This window comes from Bombus vosnesenskii, unplaced genomic scaffold, assembly GCF_011952255.1.
Source record: "Bombus vosnesenskii isolate JDL3184/JDL3185 unplaced genomic scaffold, Bvos_JDL3184-5_v1.1 scf7180000013264, whole genome shotgun sequence".
Classification (NCBI taxonomy): Eukaryota; Metazoa; Arthropoda; class Insecta; order Hymenoptera; family Apidae; genus Bombus; species Bombus vosnesenskii.
The window spans coordinates 8266057-8289901 of NW_022882924.1; the positions used below are offsets into that span (position 1 = coordinate 8266057).

The 23845-nt window shown below is 34.1% G+C and overlaps 1 protein-coding gene across 9 annotated transcripts in view; it reads left to right on the plus strand.

The window, feature by feature from the left end:
- LOC117239952 (nucleolysin TIAR) overlaps positions 1–23845 on the plus strand; it is a 583038-nt gene that overhangs the window by 551064 nt on the left and 8129 nt on the right. For 5 of the 9 annotated variants that reach the window (XM_033505780.1, XM_033505787.1, XM_033505815.1 and 2 more), the window contains 5 exons: positions 3961–4141; positions 11860–11989; positions 14528–14769; positions 19789–19969; positions 21942–22053. In XM_033505780.1, coding sequence (XP_033361671.1) covers positions 3961–4141; positions 11860–11989; positions 14528–14769; positions 19789–19969; positions 21942–21989 — 782 coding nt within the window. In that variant the 3' untranslated portion in view covers positions 21990–22053. Of the gene's footprint in view, positions 1–3960; positions 4142–11859; positions 11990–14527; positions 14770–19788; positions 19970–21941; positions 22054–23087; position 23845 lie in introns of those variants that run through there. The other 4 variants (XM_033505796.1, XM_033505791.1, XM_033505783.1 and 1 more) reach the window with 3 other exon arrangements.

The following is a 23845-nucleotide window of genomic DNA, read 5'->3' on the forward strand; positions in this document are numbered from 1 at the left end:
TCATAGTATGGATCTATAGTAACTCCTCAATTTTTCAGCCTACTATCCCTTAAAGCTTTCGTGGCAATTTTTCGTATAGATCTTCCGATATGAATTTCGATTTTTTTCAACATTAAATCCGGGGAACGAAAAAGTATATTCGACAAGATCAGTTGGCTTTCTTTCCTATTAACTTAGAAATCGTAGATTAGCGATCAGATGTTATAGCTATCCTCTCGATCGATGATTTTTCACGCGGAAAGCGTAAAAAGTATTATTATTAATGTAATTTCTAAAAGACTTTTAAGAAAGATTTAGAAATCTTGTTGGAAAATTGATAACGATATTTGGAATTTTTTGAAAACACAAAGAGATTTGCGATTAATGTACGTTTAAGAAAAAAAATTTTTTCAATTTGTAGTCTTTTTTAGAAAGGAAAAAATGCCCGACTTACAATTTAATATGCGTATTTTAATGCGAAAGCATATTATTGAAAAAATTAATTATTCAGAAAGATTTTTCAAGTTAAGTTAAGTTCCTATTACACAATTCTACACTGATAAAATATATAATAAAAACATAGGTCATTTGATTTATGTAACACATACTTTCTCTGCAATAAGTAACATTATGTACATAGTTTGTTGAAACACATTTCATAACTAAGAGATTGTGCGTGACATGGCAAATTTTACGGATGAAATACTTTTGTACAATAATATAGATGCTTCGGTACAGATAACTTCTAATATAATTACTGATAACACAACCTTACACATAAAAATAAAGATTCCTGTTATCGCAAAACATGTAAATAAATGAGCATGCAATGATACACAAAAAATAAAAGATTTCTTGTCGGAGAAATTTTATTCCCTCTGCAGACACCATTCGGGGAATATTTTACAAGTTACCTAATGTTACATTGAAACAAGAACGTCGGCTTTTATTCTTATTTTCTAATCTCACCTACAAAGGACCATCCTTACATTTTCCACCGATCGGTGTTCCGATAATCGATCGTTCCGTTATTTAGAATTCTATAATAATCGATACTCTACTATATAATTCATAGAAACGACAGTCAAGATGATAGACGTGATCAGTTTTGCCAAAATCTCACAAAGATTGCTGACAGATGAAAACCACAAACGTCAACCATACGATCGTCCGAAGAAAATTAAATTATATGAAAAGCGAGATATTAAAAATCGAATCGTTGATCAAACTCTTAGAACCTGTTACCATTTGTAGCGTTTAACTCGTTCAGCACCTTTGTCGCGTGATTTCATCGACCGACCGCATATCCTGTAATCTCTAAACGTCTCAAATAATGAAAGAGGAAAATTTACAGGCAATATCTAATGTTCGCGAAACGAGCAACGCTTTGACATTCGCCGTTCGGTCGACATCGATCGTCGAAAGCGGCGCGGTTCGAGGCCTCGTAAAAAGGAAATAATAATTTCATGGACACAAGAGAAAAATCGATATTATAGTGGCTACGTAAGCGTTTTAGCGGGAAGAAAATTTTTTAAAGCGAACCGATAACGCATGAGGGAGAAGGATGGGACAGAGAAGGAAGAAGAGAGTTTGAGACATTCCGAGAATACTGAGAATAACATTCAGGGGGCAATAAAGAGATAATGCCGAGCTTTCAGAAACGAAGAGAACGTCCCCCTGGTAAGTTCTTAACGGAACGTTCCAACGTCCTGAGAACCTTCTATCCTCGAACGAGGCAATTACAGGCTGTGGTTTACCGGTCGCGTTTACACCCGTAGTCTGCTACCTTAGTATAGGCTAAGCCCCCGTACGATCGTAAACTTAGCTGACGGGGTTCAACCTCTTTGGCATTGCCGTTCGATATCTCGAACGGCTAGTCTGCTGCACCGAGTTCCGCGTCGTCAAACCTGACCCGTTTCTCCGGGTATCACCGATGCTAAAACAGCAAAGCAGACGCACCGGATAATAGCAAACAGATATCGGTGAAGTTAGTTTCTTTAACGCGTGCAAATTTTTCTTCGTTTACAGATAGAACCGATTACATTTTCTTACGATAGGAAACTAATCGATAAGATTGAATATCGCATGCATCGATGACTTTGTATCGTGTACCAGCTCAGTTTCTTAATTTTTAATTTTGCACCGAGTAGCGACATTGTTGCGGAATTCTAAGATTATTAAAGCACTGGTAATTAGGTAATTGCATGTTATATCTTTTCTTTTTTTTTTTTTTTTTTTACCGCTTCAATATGAGGAACGAAAGAAATTAAAAGCGTAAATTCGATAAACTATCCACAAAATTTGCTGTCTAACGTTATCATTATTTGAGAATGCAGATATCATATATCATTGAAGATAAATAGAGAGACAATAAATGAAACAAACGTGCATGTAACTGTGTATACTTTCTAAAAGATAGTGTCTTTTCATCGCTATTATATATTCTAAACCCATTAATTATCAATGGAGTAGTCATGAATAAAAATTATATATATAAAACATTTCATTTTATCGTACCGGCTTTTTTTTCTCATACAAGTTGTAGATGCATGCGTTCCATTAAGGTCCATTATTCTGGAAAACCATTCGGTTGTCAATATTCTATCATAAATATTATAACACATTGAACTCACACAATGTAGGTATATTCAAAGTAAATATTTTAATCCCTTTAAAATGCGTAGTATTTCAAATAATATAAATCACATTGAGACGGAATGCTGGTTACGCGTGAATATTTCTTTTATCGACACGTTTTAATATAGTCGAACACTGGATGCATAACCATATTAAATCAAAAATATTGAAATACATTAAAACGTCGAATATTTCTTTAGAATGGAGCAATTTTAAATCTCAGCTTTAAACGTTGAGTCAGAGAAAGATTTTCCATAATTCGAACGCACATCAGTTTTGCATTAGCTTTTACTCTGACAATAAGTATCGGAGCTTTCGATGAACTTATACATAGTTTATACATTAAATGTTCTCGAATGCGGTAGAAACGTCGAAATAACGGCTTTTTTGAAATTGTAAAAAAGAAAGTTGTTAATCTTCCGCTAGGTTTTCGTCGAGTTCCTTACTTTGTTAAAGTTACGAAACATTTCGGGCGTGATTAATACATTGCATAAATTAAATAGTTTTTTTTTTTGTTCATACTTTCAATGAAGGTTATTAATGATCAAACTACGAACTAAGTTTCTAAAGATAAAGCAATCAGGGATTTTAACTGGTTCACCAAATGGTGAAGATATTGATTATGCAGCCTGCCATTTAATAGCTCTATCAGACTGGTATCGGGATTAAAAAGCATTTAATATTCCGGCGATCGAATTTTATAACGTCGTTGCCATTCTCCACATATTTTATTTGCAATTTTACAATTAATTTCCGCAGCACAGCAAAGTTATATCTGGCAAACTTTGCAGCTAATTAGACTTAAGTGTAACTTTGATGTAAATTCGCGAAGCTAGTGAACTTTGCAAGGAACTTTAGATTACAAATTTGACAGTGTTAACGACTTTATTAATGTATCGACATCGACGGAAGATCAATTTCTACCTCAAATATCCGAAATTCTAATTAATTATCCAATTTTATGCTAATCGGACGTTATTAACATAAGACAATTTTCTCTACCTTTTAATATTCTTTACCAATTATCTTACATCATTAAGATTTTATTATTATGTCCAACTGACAGTGACAAAAAAAGTGTCCAACTGACAGTGACAAAAAAAGTGTATGATACTGATATATCTAAAGTATGCTAGAAAATTCTAAAGATATATGCATACAAGTGTATATTGAGTAACTAATATTTTAGAATGTTTAGTATAAAACATATAATGTATTAACAGGTAACGTAATCAAAAGAGAACACAAACAGACAAATATTTGTCATCACTTCGATCCACAGCATTATCCTGATAATGAAGTAAATCTAAATTTAACTAACATTTTTTATTTATTTATTTGCAGCAAACGCAAAACCATTGACTTTCGATGAAGTGTACAATCAAAGTAGTCCGACCAACTGTACAGTATACTGCGGTGGACTAACTAATGGTCTAACAGAAGAGCTAATGCAAAAAACTTTCTCGCCTTTTGGATCCATCCAAGAGATTCGTGTATTCAAGGACAAGGGTTATGCTTTTATCAGGTAAACGTTAAATTTTTACATTATCTTCGCAAATTTATAACATATAGTTTCCATATAAGAGTTCACGTATAAAGGTGGCTATATTTTCGTTTGATTAGTCGTTTATAATGCACAAAATAAAGCTGTGTACACGTACAATATTTCGAGCGGGCGAAATTTACACAAATAACAATTGAAATGTTTCGTAATTAAAACTACAAAATTTGTAAAAACATTCGTAAAAATGTAATACGATATGGCATCTATAATAACGCGAACAATAATTAACTGGCAAACTTTTCCAGCGTGAAATCCTAGTAAGGTATAATTTTCTATTTTTATTCTTTTAATCCACGGTAAAGTTCCCCGGTGGTTCAACGATTGTTTTAGAAAATTAGTGGTCTACAAAACTTGTAGTATATACGAAGACAAGCGCAACGTGGGCAGTTCCTTCGAAACTTATTAATTTCAAAAGTTTGCTCGCGTAAGTGTACAGCTCCGACGATCTCTCGATTCTTGACGTCCCTGAAGACTGTGGCGCATTGTTGTTGAAATGTCGTGGTGATATACGTTACGTGTAATATCTCTCGGAGATGTCAGTGCGACGGGAAGTCCCCACGGTGAAGGTAGTAGCGTTGAAGTACGCCGCAGTCAGAGATCATCGCGTGGAAGAAAGCGAGCAAAACGGGAGTTAAGCTGATCGATAGAAAAAGTTCTCACGTACAACGCCGAGTTTGAGATAATAAATTCTTCACGCTAAAGCCGGATTTCCTTCCAGCGGACAAAAAGTTTTAGGACCGGCTAGTCTAATTGCTAGATATATTAAAGTTATTAGTTTTGCAAACTAATAATAAGACTCATAAAAAGTTATTTGTAGACTGATCGTAGTCGATCTCGGGAAATCATTTGTTTTGAAAGTTTATTAATTAACGCTATCTTTCTGTGATATACATATGTCCTTATTCGTTGGGAAAAATATTCTACTTAAAGTATTGTGCTTTATTCCTAGGTCAACAATAAGATGCAAATGATTATTAAAAAGTAAATTCACGGTATGTAGAATAAAGTGATAATATAAATGATAAAACTTGTGGAAGAAAATTCTTCTTAAATTAAAATAATTAACTCATAATTATGTCATATGCTAATCTATCTACTTTGGCCTCCTCGCTACCATTTACATATCACCATCTTTCTCGTATGTTGTTGTAGTATGCAAAAGCTATATTAGTCTCTATATAAGATTGCTCCAATTTCTACATATAATTAATATTATAATTTTTACATAAATTACATGTAATTTGATCATATAATTAAACAGCGAATGCGTTTATGCAAATTCATACGTTTATGAACATAATTAAAGAATTTGCACTTAAATGTGCTTTTTCTTTTAAATATTTGTAACAACCAGTATATATCGTGTATATATATATTACGTGTACTCTCTGTATTTTTATACATTTAAATTTTTCATAACGCACGAATATTCGCAGCCTGATTATATGAAAAATACGAAAATTGAGTGGATCTTATAGAAGAGACGCTAAATACATCAATTATAAAATCGCGAGTGAAAAATGAATACTATAAGAGACAGATATTTAATGGAACGGAAGGGACGATAAATTCACTTAATAAATATCGACGTAAAAAACGTATAGTTTAATTAACCGTACTTTACGTCGGTTTAATAAAATGGTAAAAAGTATAAATTCGAGCCAACGTTCCTTTTTGCCAAATTTCGCTTGGCAAGCGTCTAAAATCGAAAAGCAAGAGGCAGGATGCGTCACGAAGTTTACCGAGTACACTGATAACACGATGATGTCTTTAACCGAACTTTTGGCATCTGACAGGGATGCAATGATGCTTTCAAAATTGATAGCTGATTTCGGAATGCGGCCAGAATCACTTGCGTATTCAATCGATATCTTCGAATATCGGTACGTCGTCATACAATTAGAGTGAAAATAATCATGACTCTGCAATTTCAGAGACCACGTACTGCAATCATGAACTTCTCTCATTTGCCTCCAGGCAAATTGTGCGTGATACAATCCGTTCCACGTGTGATTAGTTTCAGTTTTCAATTCAAGTCGTCGTGCGGTAATAAAGACAATTTACTTTTAACGGCAGGTATGAAATTATTTTTGTTCGAGAGTTTTAATTCTGTAAAATGAAAACTTGTGACACTAATGAAACTGTAAAATAGATTTGTACAAGTACGGTACATACATAGCTGAGTCAAATTATTAATGTTTCAAATGTATTTTTAATAAACTAAAATAAACGTAATAATAATAATTGTTTATAGTATATATACATTATATGCAGGATGCGGTCGAATAACATGTACAAGCAGGCACGAGATGATTCCTTATGGAAAAATAAGAACAAAATATGCAATAAAATTTTTTCTGTTAAGGCTTAGTTTACGAGAAAATCGAGTTTGAAAATTTACGAAGTATATTTGCATATGGTTAATTCCGGACTAGGCAGGATTAAATAATCGACAGGAAGTTATTCTACGTGTGAAAATAAGTCGAAAACGTAGAATAACATTTTTTTTCAAGACGCTTTGTTTCCGAGAAAAATAAATTTGAAAATTTATCATACGCGTGTACTAGGTCGATTCTTAACTAAACGTGTTGGAACTTTATTTTCTTGAAAATGAAGCCCCGAACGGACAAATTTTATTCTAAATGTTCGACTTATCTTTACACCTCCTGAACAACCTCCTGTCGATTATTTAGTACCAATCCGGAATTAGCCACGTTCAAGTATATTTGATAAATTTTCAAACTCGATTTCCCCGAAAACTAAGTCTTAAATGAAAAAATTTTATTCCATATTTTATTTTTATTTTTTCATAAAGAATCACCTCGTGCTCGCTTGTATACGTTATTCGGCTGCATCCTGTATACTATAATAAATAAGGTATTGTTCTCTCATATAGTTGTCTTTCTTTCACAATCTTCAAAGCAATTGTTGTATCTTACGTACAGCTTTGAGGTCGTAAAGGCTCAACCAGTTATGAAAGTCGTAAGTTTTATCACTTTATCCACATTTTTAAAGTTCACATAGTGATCATTCTCATCGTATTTATAAAAGCGAGAATTATTGAACGTCTGGCATACATTTAACGATGAAACATATTATTATCTAATTGTACCATCAACATAGTTAACATAGATGAGAAAAATTTACAAATATGTACATTATGTATATAGTACATATTTCATCTAAAAACGAATACGCGTATCAGTTATTTTTGTATTTGTAGTAAATTCTTATACGTTATGATAACGTACAATTCTTATGCATTCCTCCAAAGATAATCTCACTCGAATTTTCAAGCGAAAATAGCAAAGATATATTTTATAAAAAATTAGTCAAAAATGATTGTCTACTTCTGCGAAAAAATTCTAATTGATTTTGTTCTCCAGCTATGTATTCCAATCCGTCTTTCGCCTTTCACATCAATTGCTGTGATTTATTACTAATAGATAGGTAACGACAGCTTATCTGACAAGTTATTCTGCAATACAATTCATTGAAATAATGATCGGTGCGATCAATATATTATCGTTCCCATCGATATACCAGAATAAGGTGACATTCACAAGCATCGTAATTTTTTTCTACTTTCACACACTTTGCCACGTAAATACACATATACGCTACAGAGAGTAGACAATACACGTTCCAATAATTGAATTCTATTGTCAAGAGAAATGAAGGCTATCAAATAACTTGGATGACTCAAGGAATCGTCTCTGATTCACGACTAATGCCTTCGCGGCTACTTACGTGGGGGAGAGAATGTATATCGTTCTCTGATCGCTAATCATATTTACCGTCTTGCTCTACCTCTCTTTCTAGCTCCTTTGTTGCACGTAGTATATACGCCTATCACACACGCATACCTTCTGTGGCAGCCAATCACACGTTCTAAAGTTCACGTGCTACGTTATCGCAATAACGGCATACATCATCACGCAATACCTTTAAATGTCCATTTCACGATTAGCCATTGTTAGAATGCAATATGGCGATATTTTGCGTGACGGAAGAACGATCATAATGGACGCGAGTAACAAAGATCGACAGATCGGAGAAACATTTTCACTTTCGATGTACATACATATATATCGTACCAATATCTTTTAATCCTTTTACGATATAATAAAGCGACGAAAAATTCAAAATGGGCGATTCAGAGAATAATCAGTTGATAACAAATTAACTCACAGAAACGAATATGTAATTCGTATTTCGAAAATTAATCATTGATCTTAGCGTAATGAAATTGCGAGATTCGTGGTAAGTAGAATCGAGGATTCGACTTGACTTCTGACAAGCATATTTCATAGTTCGCTCAAGATTCTCTTTAAAAGAGTTTAAAGACGATCAATTTTCCCCCCGAATCGGAAAACCTGGAAGAGTATGAGAAGACGGATTCAAAACAAGCGATGCTTGTGGAAGAAAAAGGCGGGATCATAAGGAGGCGAAAAAACTCTTTCTCCGCAGCAGTTCCTTCGAGTCTGACTTGGTCGACGTTTCTCGCGCACGTTCTATGCTGTTCGGCATCATTCTTCTTTCTTGTAGTCCCGCCGCTAGCAATCGCTGTTACCCCAGAATCTCTTCGTATGTCTTCTGCAGTTCCGCCACCCGTGGACAATGTCCGTCGTTCGGATATCTTCCGTCTAATTGCTCTTCCCTCTTTCATTCTTCTATAGTCAGAAACTCCGGAAACGAATATCTCGGGATGACGTATGGACTTACTCTTGGATACACTGTATAGATCGTTGCAGAGGAGTGAAAAAGAAGTATGGAGGATGTAAGAGAGGCGAAGAAAAAGAGAGAGAGAGGTTCTTTCTTCTCGGTGAAAAGAAAGAATCTTATCTACTACTGGTTATCGGTCGGGCTTTGGTCGGTGTGAGAACGAGGCGATGGAAAAGGGGTTGGTTGCTGACGATGACCATCCTTCGTCGTACTCGAAGACGTGGATGGAGAATGAACTCCTGGACGGAGCTCCTATTGTGGCAGTCCCGGGCGAGGATGTTAAAAGTGACCTAATCTCTCGATAAATTCGATGATTTTTCGTTGGTCCTCGCTGGCAGCCGGTGTCGTATTCGTCAATCCACGATCGAGCTCTCGTGAGACGCTCAAGCGACGAAAATTGATCGAATTTTGTTGGGAAACGTGCTTGGAATGGACAGCCGATAACTGATATACGTTTTAAAGTAACTGGATATGGGATACGAGCATTGAAAGTGCTACCACCTAGTATTCGAATACTCCCAATCTTCTTTTTTTTTTTTATAAATATTAGCCTGCTCTTCTTTACGACATTTTGTATTTTAATATCGATGCAGATATTTTGCTGTGAATTTTATTTTTCAAAATATTGCTATTTAGTTTTCCTATTTACGATATAAATTGAATATTTTCCGTTTCAATTCAGTTTTTATATCATATATATTATTATTCGTTCATGAAGCCTATAAAAAGAGAAATAAACGATAGCTTTTACCTACTTTGTTAAATTCAAATTCATTTATCAAAGTTATAACAACTAAGCGTAATAAAGTGTATAATTAAAAATGTTCGCGTGTACTGGAAGTTATAATAACACGACTCACTGCTGTTTCTTGCAATTGACAGTAAAATGATCAGTGAAACGATATTTTACTTGGCACAATAAAGCTTTCGAATCATAAATGCGAAATAAATTATTCCCGTTACAAAATCAGTTTATCTGCCCACGTAATTGAATGCTTTACAAAGCACGTTGTCCATTGCTGGGATCTATACGTACAAACCTGAATCCAAAGCGTTTCTCAAGAAACAATAAAGTTACTTCGCTCATTGCTACGTTCGTCAAACAATTCAAAGGCACGTACAATACACAAAAACAGGTATTACGTTAAAAGAAAGCATTTATCAATCAGAGTTACCACTTGATTCTGAAGACTGCTATTTAAAAATGCATCTTTCTATACAATCTGTGACACAGCATTCGCGATGTACGAAGGATAAAGTATAATATACAAAAGATTTCTTACAGATCAAATTAATCGTAACGAAATAATAGAATTTCAACTTAATAGTATCTTGCCTAAGTACCTTGCTATATTCTGCTAAAAAATAAAAGAAAAGACACGATATGCGAGAATTAATTCTTGTCCTTAACTTTTATAGTTTAAAGTTTCTCGAATTCGCTCCATCGTAATGCAACCCCGTTCATTAACGAACGGAAACTGCAGCCCGAATCCTGCAGGGCAAGCATCCGTATATAAGATTATCTTTATAATGCCTCTAAAAACGACGTGTTTATGTCCGGCCACACGGCATAACGTACCCCCTTCAGCAGCCGGTTACATAGACGACATTTACGAGGACATACCACCCCCTCGGCCCATCTGAATCTTGGTTGAATGCCAAATGGCAAACCTTAACCTCGCCGTAATTGAAGGACTCGATAAATAAAGGCTACGTCTGCGTTTTCAGTAATGCGATCCGGCTGTTATCCGGTGCGAGCAGCGGCATTTTGATTTTCGCGTGGTGTAATAAATAAATAATCCGCGACAAAGAGGAAGATAAAGCCGACCGATAGGAGTAGCAGCAGGCCATGCGGTTAACTCGGTCGTTATCGACAAAATGATAATATCACCGAGGGTAGAGGGTGTTTGTTCACATGCTCGATACACTTTGAACGCTCTCCAAACTGTATGAAATTCAAAGTAGCACCGCACGATATACATATACGCGAAACTACGATTTAACATGGAATCTCTAGATCCACGGGTATAATCTAGATTCGGCGGGATTCACAATTATCGTGCTTATTCGTGCGCACGGTAAACTCGCATAAATTAAACTGCAAGAGTCGCTGAGAGCACTAGTAGCCGACCATTTCGTTAAAGCTACGATAATAAGGTTCCGTGTAACTGGCGGAAAAAAGTGCAGCCAGATCGTGCTACATATTTTTCTTCACAGGCGTGCACGCGTATTTGTAAATTCCGTCTATCCTCGTAACACGTGGCGGTAGCAAATACGCTTGAAACGAATTTTTAACGCCCGTCCTTTAATTGCTTTTTAGAAAGAGGCTACTATATGCATAATTGTCTTTACATATCATCTCCAGCTCTCCTCTCAGTTGTCTCTAACAAAAATCCGAAATTTCGATGTTGCCTCTCTAGGGATAAATTGATGCAACGTGTTATAAAGATTTTATTAAAAAATATTACAGCGCGAGATCGTAGACTTCAACGAAGTCCCTTTTCCTTTTCTGTTCGTTTCCTTTCTTTGAGAATTTTGGACGGTATTACTTAAATAAAATATGTGGAAAATTGGAACAGTTAAGATAAAGAATTGATGTAATCCAAACCCTCAGTTAGTACCATTGGACGATACATAATTCACAAACGTTTGAAACAAGCTACTTCATTTTTAAGCACTTTGTGAAACGAGATGAAATTGTTCAATATGCGACACTAGAAAAGATTTGATGACAAAGACACATTTTTTGTCTATCGAATAATTCTTTTGTCGAAATAATTGCTCTTATTTATCTGTCTGTCAGCACAAGCGGATTTAAAATGAAAAGAGACATTGTTCTTTTGAAATAATTGACGATCGTCGAATTCGTTGAACCTTAAAAATTATTAAGTGTGAAAGCATTTGAACGAAACGTTGAGAGCTAATCTGAAATTCGTGGTTTGGTTGTATTTCAGGTTTTCTACCAAAGAATCGGCGACACACGCTATTGTGGCAGTACACAACACCGACATCAATGGTCAAACGGTGAAATGTAGCTGGGGCAAGGAGAGCGGGGATCCGAACAATGCTCAACAAACTGGACAGGTAAACGTTCGCTCTTTTATCGACCTCTCATGGAAAGAGGAAGCAATGAAATTCGCGACAGAATTCTGGATAAAGTTTGAAACGAGACGCTTAAGATAAAATTTCAAATAAAGTTTCCAATCACTTCTTCCATCGATCGCGGAAAATGGCAACAACGCTGGCCAACTAAGAAAGGGAAATAAAAGGCCTTTGTACATTCTCTTTCGTAATTCCTCGAATACAGTGTATGAAAAATGAATAAAGATACAGAATATTGTAACGAGAATAAAAATAGGGATACTTTCAGAATTCGTAATATACGTATATCATGATTAACACAAGAGATCGAATGAAATCGATATAAATTCAAGGAGAATATCCTTCAGCAGGTTTATGCTCGAACTATGTTTTAACTTCGAGATATGTGCCAAAGATCCTAGCAATTAATACCAAGTCCACTTCGAACTAGAACATGAGTTCGGTTTGAATTAGGGATTGAGATATCTTGGCAAATGCATTATCATATAAGTCCGTTCGATCGTATTGTATATATGTCCTTGGTAAGCATTCTATATAATTGAAACTAAATAAGAGGCAAGCATAATTTTAAAATAGAAGGTCTCTTAAATTATCGTGCGATTTTTATTTTCATTAAATTACAAGCAAAAACAAGTAAACCGAAATAGACGAACAATTTTCATTTCATTAAGGATACGTATCTTAATAAGATCAACAAGAAGAATATTTCTCATTTCGTTAAACATACAATACTAATATCTACGAACGTTGATCGTATCGAAGAGAAACGCAAGGCACAAACGTATTGCGCCTCGTTACCAAGAATAAATCGCAAAAACCAGCCTCCTACGAGATATTGGAAAAAGGAAATAGTTACAGTATTCGATTGCCTGTTCCATCCGGTTCGGGCTTTGCGTTCAGTGCATGACCGACTGGTACGAGCCTAGTAGAAGAGTAAAAACGGAAGGAGGAAGGGAGGACAGGGAATCGGGCAAGATTCCGGTCTATTCACGGGTCTTGCTCTAAAGTGTGTCTGTCGGGTCTCTTAGCAATTAGCGCCGGTAGGACGAGTAAGTACGTCCGATCTGGGAATGGTAGCCGAAGTACGCCCTCTTCTCCCTTGTACTCTCCTCAGCAGTACTTCCGTCCATCCATCCACTGTTACTCGGCCCGTGACATCGCTCTAATTGATCCCTATTCCCATAACGCGCTTCTCCCACGAGTAGTACCGGGATATCGCATTACTACGTATCTCATCATGCCTCAGTCTCATACTCGACGCAGTTGGTCTGCTTTCATGTTCGATCTCCTTCTTAACCTGGCTAAATTAATCGCCAGGTGGTGCACAGGATAATTCACGTCTCAAGATTTTGGCTTGTTCGCATGCAGCTTTAGAAGGTGTGAACGTTTAGATCCCGGTACAATTTCTGAAAATACAGTGAGTTACGAAAGTATCCAATCACTTGCAGAAGTATTTTATGAATATATTGGATTGTAAAACGATTGATATTGCATCGATACATTTAGAATGCGCATAGAAGTATCAAGTGAATCCAGTTTTCTTGATTTTCTAATTTCCTTGTTACTTGAAGACCAGAAGGAAGTATTTATCTGGTAGCCTGTATGATATAATTTCACTGAAATGATTAAAAGACACAAGAAACTTCAAATATTCCGATATATCTTGAAAAATTTTGGGATGCTGGGTACGTAGGACATTCCCGTTAAAGGAAACAGCACTGGATAAAAGAAGCAACGCTTCGTACATATACAGGGTGGTTGGTAACTGGTGGCACATGCGGAAAGGGGGTGATTCTACGCGAAAAAAGAAGTGGAAAATATAGAATAAAAATTAAAAAAAAAATTTTTTTTTTTAATTTTTCTATCGAGACAACGATCTACAATGAGATCCGTTATAACGAGACGTGATAATGTGCACGCGTACCGAGCGAAAATTCAAAGTCGATTTTCTCGAAAACAAAGCCTCAAACGAAAAATTTTTGTTGTATATTTTAGACTTCTTTTTTCGCGTAGAATCACCCCCTTTCCGCTTGTACCACCAGTTACCAACCACCCTGTATGACGTACTTTCCTCCAATTCCTAATATCATTTGTACTAAATATACGCAAATACAAAACGTAGATGCCTTGTTGGTCATATAGCATCGTAACATTTAAGAATCAGGCAAACGTTAGAAAAATTAGTTACCTTCTAAGAATCTATAAAAGCAAGATTAGCATTTCTTCTTCCTTTCTATTTTCAATCTGACCGATCCAATCCATTTCCCACGCGAACAATATTTCCATCGAAAGATTTTTCCAGTAACCATCCACAGGGAAAATTCCTATGAACTTAACGGCAGCGCGTTACAGTAAACGCGGAGTTTTTGATGCAATAACGATTTAACGGCATATATGAGGCATTAAGATGAGTTTTAAACGAGCAGTATTAGCATCTTTAACCGTATAGAGATGGTTAAGCATAAAATCTAGGCGATGCTCCTAGTCTTTTTTATTTCATTGATCACTGTGCTCTTCCAGGCGTTATCGTCGGCGACGTACCCATACTACGCGGCGGCAGCAGCTGCCGCCGCGGCGGCGGCAGGCGTCGCGGGTGTCGGAGGCGTCGGTGGCGTCGGCGGAGCTGGCCAGCTAGGATACTGGTATCCGCCCCAATCTTATCCTACGACAGCGACGCAGATGCAAGCTGGTGGCTTCCTCCAAGGAATGCAAGGATATACTTATGGACAGTTCGCCGGATATCAACAGGCGCAGTACATGGGGTAAGCTCCCTTATGCTTTTACCGTACAGGGTAATTCTGTGATACTATACACTATCGGCTAGATATCTAAGTAGGTTACAAATGGTGAGGATAAACGTGACTTTTATTTCGTAAATTGTATTTTTCTTGCATTGAATTTGGTGTATTATAATATAATCGTCGAGAAGGTAATATAATTTTAATTCGGAAAAATAGGATTGAAATGTCATTAGAACCGCAGTGTTTTTCTCTTCTGATGTATGGATAATTCACTGTGAAATGATATGGAATGAGTTATGTAGCGTCAGTATTGGACTCGCTGAATTTATCATATTTCCTTGATATAGGTGTTAATGAATAGTAAATACCTATGAATAGTATTACTCTTGAATATTCTTTTATATATATTATATTTTTTATAGATGAGATTCACTAAATATTATTTATACATTGGTACACATTTCGAATTGTTGGAAGTGTAGAAGCAGCATTTAATTAAAGAATTAAATTTCCTATATAATATTTTAATATTTGTTTTCTTGACAGGTAGAATATTTCAAATTAGTATTAATGTACTGCATACTTCAAAAAATAATCTAGAAGACACGGTGACATACAATCTAATCTAATTGCTGTCTTTATTTCTTTATTTATAACTAATTATCTGTACCTTAATACTAACAAAAAGAATTATAGTGTAATCGCGGAAAAGTATTAAATATATCTATTCCGTTATAAATCAAATTATCAGTTTTAACATGAAAACGTACTCCTACTGCTCTGTTATCATTAACAAACTACTAAATATATTAAAAATGAATAATAACTAACAAAACTTTTAAAGACGAAATATAAACGAAATGAAAACAATATGACAAAAACCTTTTAGAAGATGTTCATCCTACTTAAAACCTACACCAACATGTTGAATATAGTGTAACCCCTAACCATCCTAGTCTCATCATTGATCTTAATCAATTAGGCGAAGTACCGAGTAGCTAATATATACCAGTAAACGTAAACATAGCTCAGTAGGTCAAGTCAGTTCTTATAACATCGTAAGTTAAAACGTTGGCTGAAGTTAATGTACGTCGCTAATGTTCATGGCACAATAGCCTGCAAATGACCGATGAAAATTGCACATTATTATACATCGTTGAATTCGTAGTGAAATCCCCGACAGAAATAAACTAACATTTCCTGCGAAATGCTAAGAAAAGCTATGGAGTTATAGTCTTTAAAAATGATCAATTTCTATGTACAGTGATAGATAATTAGTAACTTCATGTTTTTACTAAGTGTAAGAATAAAATTACCTAATAGTTGTGTATAATACATCTATGATATTGATAAAGGGATCTCAGAACTTGTGATATTTTCATGTAATATTTCCATTCAGTTCTAATTATAATTACAAAATTATAGATGAAATAATATGAAATATATATATGTTCTTTGCTGTATTCATAAGAACTGTTTGATAAAAAAGAAAAATAAATTATGTTCTGTGATATCTGAAAGATATTTGATTCTATTACAAAAGTCAGTGATAGAACACTTGAAAGCTGTACTTTCCTGTCAACTATTTTCAACTTTTAATTTCTCACACGTGTATTAATAATCAATGATCAAAAAGTCAATTTACTACTTAATAAAAAATAGCTTTTATTCTACTATTTATGTAAATGTGAAAAACAAACGAATGTTATTCTTACCGATTTGTTACCGATCTGATTTGTTACGAGTATCTATTGTCTTCGTTTTCGTACACATACCTATCTTTCTGTACAAAGAACCAGGATCAATTGCAGCTAGATAGTTATTCGAACCTAGGTAGTTACTGCACAAGCAGTTACTTGAAACGAAACTATGTACTTTTGTTGAAACGAGTTAAGTGACAGCAATTCGTTTGATTCCAGAAAATAAAAGTAGACAAACTTTAACAATACGCTGCTCGATTTTCTGTTTCAATTTCCCGAGCGAAGACAGTAGCTTCACACACACCGACTATTTATCGACGATACAAAGAATATATTTATTATTATATAATTAGTAGATTTTATAGCTTCTTTATAAATATCTTTCGTGAATTATCAATATTTCATTCGCTTTGAAGTTATAATACAAATTATTTCCAATGACTTCAACGTGAAATCTCGAACAACAAATGTGCTTGCTTTATCTAACGCGATATTATATCACATTTTGCTAGTACAAACGATTATATCAGGCTGAGACTTCCGGCTATGGTGGTAATAAAACGGTGAATAAATTTAATTGAAAATTTGACGATGTCATAAAATAGTAAATATTGCCAGCCTTTAAACTGTAACCTGAGAATGTGTAGAGCACAAAAGAGCACAACTTTTAAGGATCACATAGTATAAAGGCCAAGGTAATTTCTGGGATAGAATATCTTTCGACGCTTTTACGATCTATGAAATGACGCCCTTAAAGTGGGTATCCGAATGCTTCTGGAGTATTCTCAGGACTGTAAAGTAGAAATGGTACACGTTCGAAATAAACTAAAGCTCTCAATTGTGTGCATCATACGTTGAAGGGTTGAGACTGTCATTTTACACTCCCTATGAGATTTGAGCGGCACAAAAGCCAAGGAAACGTCAGACATACTATATATTATTTTTAAATATCGTCTGACATTAAATTTATCCTTGACAAATCGATGGAATTTGAATAAGATGCACCAGTTGAGCTTAAGATAGATCACAAAACACGAAAAGAGGGAAGGGGAAAGAGTATCTCGAGAATAATAAAGTAACTTCAGAAAATGTTTACTGACTATTGAGCTTCTTGTTTTACTACGTGCCGTATAATTGATGGCATTTAATCAATCCCCAAATCACCACATTAAATCAGTTCACTCGAATTTACATATCCTTTGGTGAATTTAACCATATTCGAGATTCCATTTACGTCTAACCCGCGTCACATTTGCTAGCTATAGCAACTAAATTTATTTACTTGTATCATAAATGAAGTCATTTGCATTCCACGAAATAATTACGTATTATATATTATGTAATCTGTATGTAGGTACATACAATGCTTGGTATATTTGATTTAAAATTACACTTGAACTATCAAATCCATAGAAATGACAATTTCTGATTGTTTTTACAATTACTAAAGATACGCAACTTACTTTCATCAAATTTAATATTGACTTTCATTGAAGAAACATTATAGAAACATCTGTCTATTTCCATTATAATACTTATACTTCAATTACCAATATATTAATCCATTACGGGCAAAGCAGTGGAAAAATATATAAAAATAGAGTAGACACAACGCTATTGAAATATAATAATTCTTGTGCAAATAAAAAGATATATCAGTTATTATACACACATTTAAAGAATATTTTTACAGCCCGATCACTATTACCAAAACCTGAATGTGGATCGTGAAAATTTTAGTTTCCGATCGATATAAACAGAGAGAAACATAAAACGCCGTGATAACATTACAATTTTATTCCTCAAATTTTTATAGGATGCCTAACCGATCGGATTGTTAAACGAAATAGCGAACGGGTACATGGTTGCACTCTTAACACAGACATCAAATCGAATTTGTGCATTTGCCGATCGCGCAATTTTTAGAGATTACGCGGCAGGAACGAACGGGGTGCTTTCTGGCAAGCAGAATATCTTTCAGCGTTCTTACGATCCGTGAAATGGCACCCTTAAAGACCGTACCCGAATGCCTTTCAAGCATTACCAGGATTGTAAACCAGTAATGTAACACATCCTAGATAACCTAAAGTTTTCAGTTGCGTGCATCGTACAGGAAAGGGTTTGAAACCTTTATGTAACGATACATATATTCATGAATCTGGAACGTGCGATTTTATGTTTAAACCGCACCGTCTGGAAAATGAAACGTTTTCGTTATAACATCTCTAAATATTATGGTAAAAAGAGTTAACGAATTATAATAATTCCCAACACTTTCAATAAATATAATCACATTTGAAAATCGAACATCCGTCAAAAGAACCACTGAGACATTCTCGAAAGAATTTTCGAAAGAAAGAAAATGGTCAACAAATGTAAAACTTCAAATGCGAATAAAGTATGCGAACGTTCCATTGCTTTTTAATTCGTGTCCAAAATCATTTTAAAATTCACAAAACTGCTATAGATTTATTAAGCTGCATTTACTAAATATTTAGTTTACTTCTTTTTTTAACATCATGGGTAAAGTCAAACAAATGATTTAAATTCGTTAATCTTTAATCATTGCAGGTAAGAATTGTTCGATTCGATAATTTGAAAATATTGTATACAGGTACTTTGTTTGTTCGATATATTTATCTTTACGATATTCGTTATGTTCGTGTACAACTTTATAAATTGTGTCAAAAGTATTATCAGAGAGTAGGCGTTGACGTTACATAATTCATAGCCATAAAAGATCTCGTGTTATAACATTGGAACGTAAATATGATATAAAGCTGTCAGTTTACTACTAAACGTTATATTACAACGATTTTAAATGATACGCTACCCATAATTATATATGTGATATGAGCGGTTTTACCTTCGTTTCTTGTCGTATAAATTTCGCCTAATAACTAATGCACGTATTTTAGAAACCTACTGATAAACAAGCGTCCGGCTACTTTTCAACGATAGTGTACATAGTAATATTCGACTATTACTTTTCCACAAATTATTAGCAAATTGCGAATATTCATGAAAATTCATATCTTCATAAACACTGGCAAAGAAATGAAACCTAACCGGAAATTTAATTAATCTACTAAATATTACACTTGATATTACATTTTGTACATTTTACATATTCTTGCATATTATGTGCATTTGTATGCATTTTTGCATCATTAGATCTCACGGAAATGCACAAAAAACCAGAGTTTAATTATCGCAAATCCGACGTAAGTTATTATCACGTTGTTCATTTTGAATTGCAAAACTCGCGACAATTTACAAGCTTTCGAGCGAAGTTGTTTATTTGCACGGAAATTACATGTAGGAACTTGTGTAAATACAGGATGGGAATGGGTGTCCACGCTGCTGGCACGGCAGCAGGTTGGGGCCAGGGATTACCTGGGGGACCACAGTTACCGCCACACCATGCCACGACGGTCACGGCACCCCCAGGGGTGCAAGCCGCACCCCCACCACCACCACCTCCGGCACAAATGATGGCCTACCCGATGCAACAGTTCCAGGTAACCATTACTTTCCTCTCTCTCTCTCTTTTTCCTATCCGATTGCATACTTTGTTACCTTTTGTATCTTTTACTCGAACCTATACTTGTATCTCGTACTTTGCTTTATATATTTTTGCATCAAGTGTCGTCATTTTGATCCATTCGTTGGAAAACCATCGATCGTTGCAAATGTATAGTAACGATTCATACGTAGGGGAACAACTCCATTTTCGTATGAGAGAAGGTTATACATACGATATTAGTCCTTGGAAGCTGTTATCAAAAAAAACTTGTAATTCATAACATCACGCGTTGAATTTTATCTCAGGATATCTTTCCTATTTTAAGCATCGATAAAGCTAAATAAATATAATCAAGTGTTCTATCGTTATTCGATATTAGGCAAGAAATAAAAAAAGTTATTGTTTACAAAAATCACGAATAACGCCATTGTTTTATTACAGGATGGTAATATTAAGTTTATATGAGGTGAAATTTCATCCATAATAGCGTTTAAAATGTTAAATAGAAACAAAAGCTTTCGAGTAAAAATATAACAATCTCTCAGTTTCTATCCTGATTTTCATCTTTCTTGCAAGGGATCATCCTCAAATTTCACGTTAACATATATTTCTGTTAAGTATGCTGATAATCGAGATTCTAGTTTATTTTGTATAATACCTGAGGCAAAAAAGATATCATTCGACTTTGATACAGTTCCCAAATTTTGTCACATTAACTCGATACAAATCACTACGATACATATAATAATAATAATAATAATAGACATGGTAAAGTGATATATTTTGTTCGTGTTTTAAAGATTGATCGCGTATCAACGATAATTTTTATCGAATCGATAGTGAATGAATGGATCAAATTATAATGACAATTTTATAAAATCTAGTCTTGGCTTCTGTATACAGTACAGGATTTATTGAGATGATTGAATGATGTTGATTGCGAAAATTTGTGTTAAGAGTGGCTTTTCAATAGAACTGTTAATAGGACCCCATTATCTCGATGAATGTGACAGATAAAATCTTTTTGTGTTTTTTATTCCAGTTGTCTGAAATTCCAATATGTCATGTGTTATGTAATGCCACACCTTTGTACCACATGTATGGATTTCAGTACATGTTTTCATACATATACGTCGATTCATTAACCACGCTTGATTACGCTTTGCTCAAATAATGAACTTTCAGGTAATCACTTGCATGGATCTTATAATCACTTGTTCCAGAATCTTGTTATAATTGTGCTTCGTAGAACGCTAATCGCCTGAACGTATTGTCAATGTTTTATTTATAACTGTTACAACTCCATTAACATATATAATTGTTAATTAAAAAAGGAAGTAGAAATTATATTATAATCATATTTGTTAAGCATTTCGTTAAGTATATTGCAATTTAACGGCATATTGAAGGTAACTTTTTGAACACTAAAGCGAAAATAGTCTATTTAATAATTGTTAACTTGAAATTCAAGCATATGTGGAATTAAAAACGTATTATGTCTAATATTACATAATTTTGTAATAACGTTTTACATTATTTTTCAGTTATTTTGTTGTAAGCAAAAAGAGTACATTAAAACAAATCTAATTGTACTTTATTTCTAAAATATCGTTTTTATTGATTGTTCTATTTGAGTTTTTCTCTGAATTAAATTTAATATATTTTATACTGAAATATAACAATACACGTATAATATACGTACACATATAATATTATCTATAGATCGATATTTATCAATTAAACTTTTTTTTAACAACTTTTAGATTGATTTAGAAGTGGCATTAAACATAGAAGTCTAAGTTAAGGGTACCCTTATAATTTTGCGATAAGAGTTAATGAATTTCAACAGGCTACATATAAGCTTTCTAGGAAGTTTAGATTAAGAAATCGTATAATGGAATTACTCTACTATAAACGACACTTTCTAGTGATATAAGGAATTTATACTGTATTTTCTTTAATTTCAGTATGTATTTGAAGAAGTAAGAGGGCCTAGCAATACATATTCGAGATGAGGGAATACTAATGAAAAAGAGTTATAAAGCCTATCAAGATCCTGCATAAGAATCTTTCATCACAGTAAATATTTTTGTATCTTAGTTATCATACAGTATGAAGTTTTCCAAAACCTTTCATCGTAATAAATATTTTTGTATTGTAGTTAACATACAGTAAGAAATTTTACCATTTTATCACTTGATTAAAAAGCTTCTCTTTGTATATTAAACTTAAACCTTGATAATATCAAATGTTTGAAAGTGTGTTTATATACAATTTCTTTGGTTTGTTAAAATTTTCAAAGATCTTAGTATGCAAGACCTTGTATGCAAGTGATGTGCTTCATGAAAATCGTAAATGAACCGACACAAAGAATAATACTACATAAACAAAATTCAACTTATTAATTATTCCTGTTTTAGTATGTTATGTTTCTTATAATATAGATAATCCAAATGCTTAACAAATTTTCACAAAATTTTAATACAAATCATTTTAATCAGTGTATTATTTAAAAATAAAGATTATTACGAGTCGTATTTTCAATATACTCGACAACAAATTTTGCTAAACAGAAAATGATGTAATCATGCTTAATGCAAGCTTATATAAGTGTGCCCAAGCATTACAATCACTATCATACTCTTTTGCATGATACTTAATGTGCACGAATATTAGTCATATAAAGGCTGAACTACACGCTTATTCGGCTTTGTTTATCTAAACTCGAGTATCTCGTTGAATTCTTCAAAATTGTCACAATACATAAGAAAATAAAATGCTATGAAAAAAAATACGATGATGGTGTCTCGAGTTTAACGATGCGATACTGTAAAATATACAAAATATAACACGTACGAATTAATAACGAATAATTCATTTATATTTTCTAGCTATCTATAACATAATAGAAAGTATAAAAATTACTAAAAGATACTTGCAAATCGATAGAGATTTTTACCTTCTTACCGTGGCTGTTAAAAGTTTGCAAAAATTAGAATTGTTGAAAAGTTAAAAAGCTAGGAAAATATTACACTGAATCGTTCGTTATTAAATAGGAGAGATACTCGAAACCATCCGAAGGATTATTTTTATTTACATATTTCGATTCGCAGGCACAGTGATCGCTACCACTATCATCGCACGGCCTGGCTTATCCTTACTTTCAAATATCACTTTGCGTCAAGGAAACTGCATCTACAACCTGGCTCAACCTCGTATTCAACCAGAAAAGTGTCGCTGGAGAACGTATCTATAAAATGGATATCATCGTTGCGTATGAAATTGCAACTGAATGGAAGAAACGCAAGAAACAAAAGCGAGAGAGTGAACGAAAGTCTCGTTATACCAATAATATCGTCGCTAATATTTTTATTGGAATTACCCTTCTGAAATCGATCCATAGTTTCATAATCGGTTCATAAGAGAATGAATAGTTTATTGATCGAACACCACATTTAAATAATCTGAAAACGTTTACACCACACTGATACATTCCTCTGAGCGTTGTCAAAGCCAAGCAACACAATTATCTTAGGGTAATAATGTGTTTAATTATTTGCTCACACTTTTACAACATTGAAAGCAATTGAGGTTGAGTCACGGTAAAGGTAGATTCAGATCGACCAGTCTACGTGTGTTGGAATGCGAAGGATATGTGAGAGGCATAAGGAGAGATAGAGAAACAAGAATGAAATGATTTTTAGAATTAAAAAGGAAAGAGCGAGAGGAAAAACGAAAGTGTGGAATGTGCGAATGAAACGTGTGAAAGATAGAGAGAGGTAGAGTGAAAGAGAGAAAGTTGTCGAGAATATTTCTATTATTTTCTTGAAATTCGGACCAAGACTTAACCAGCGTTTGTGTGTTCAAATGG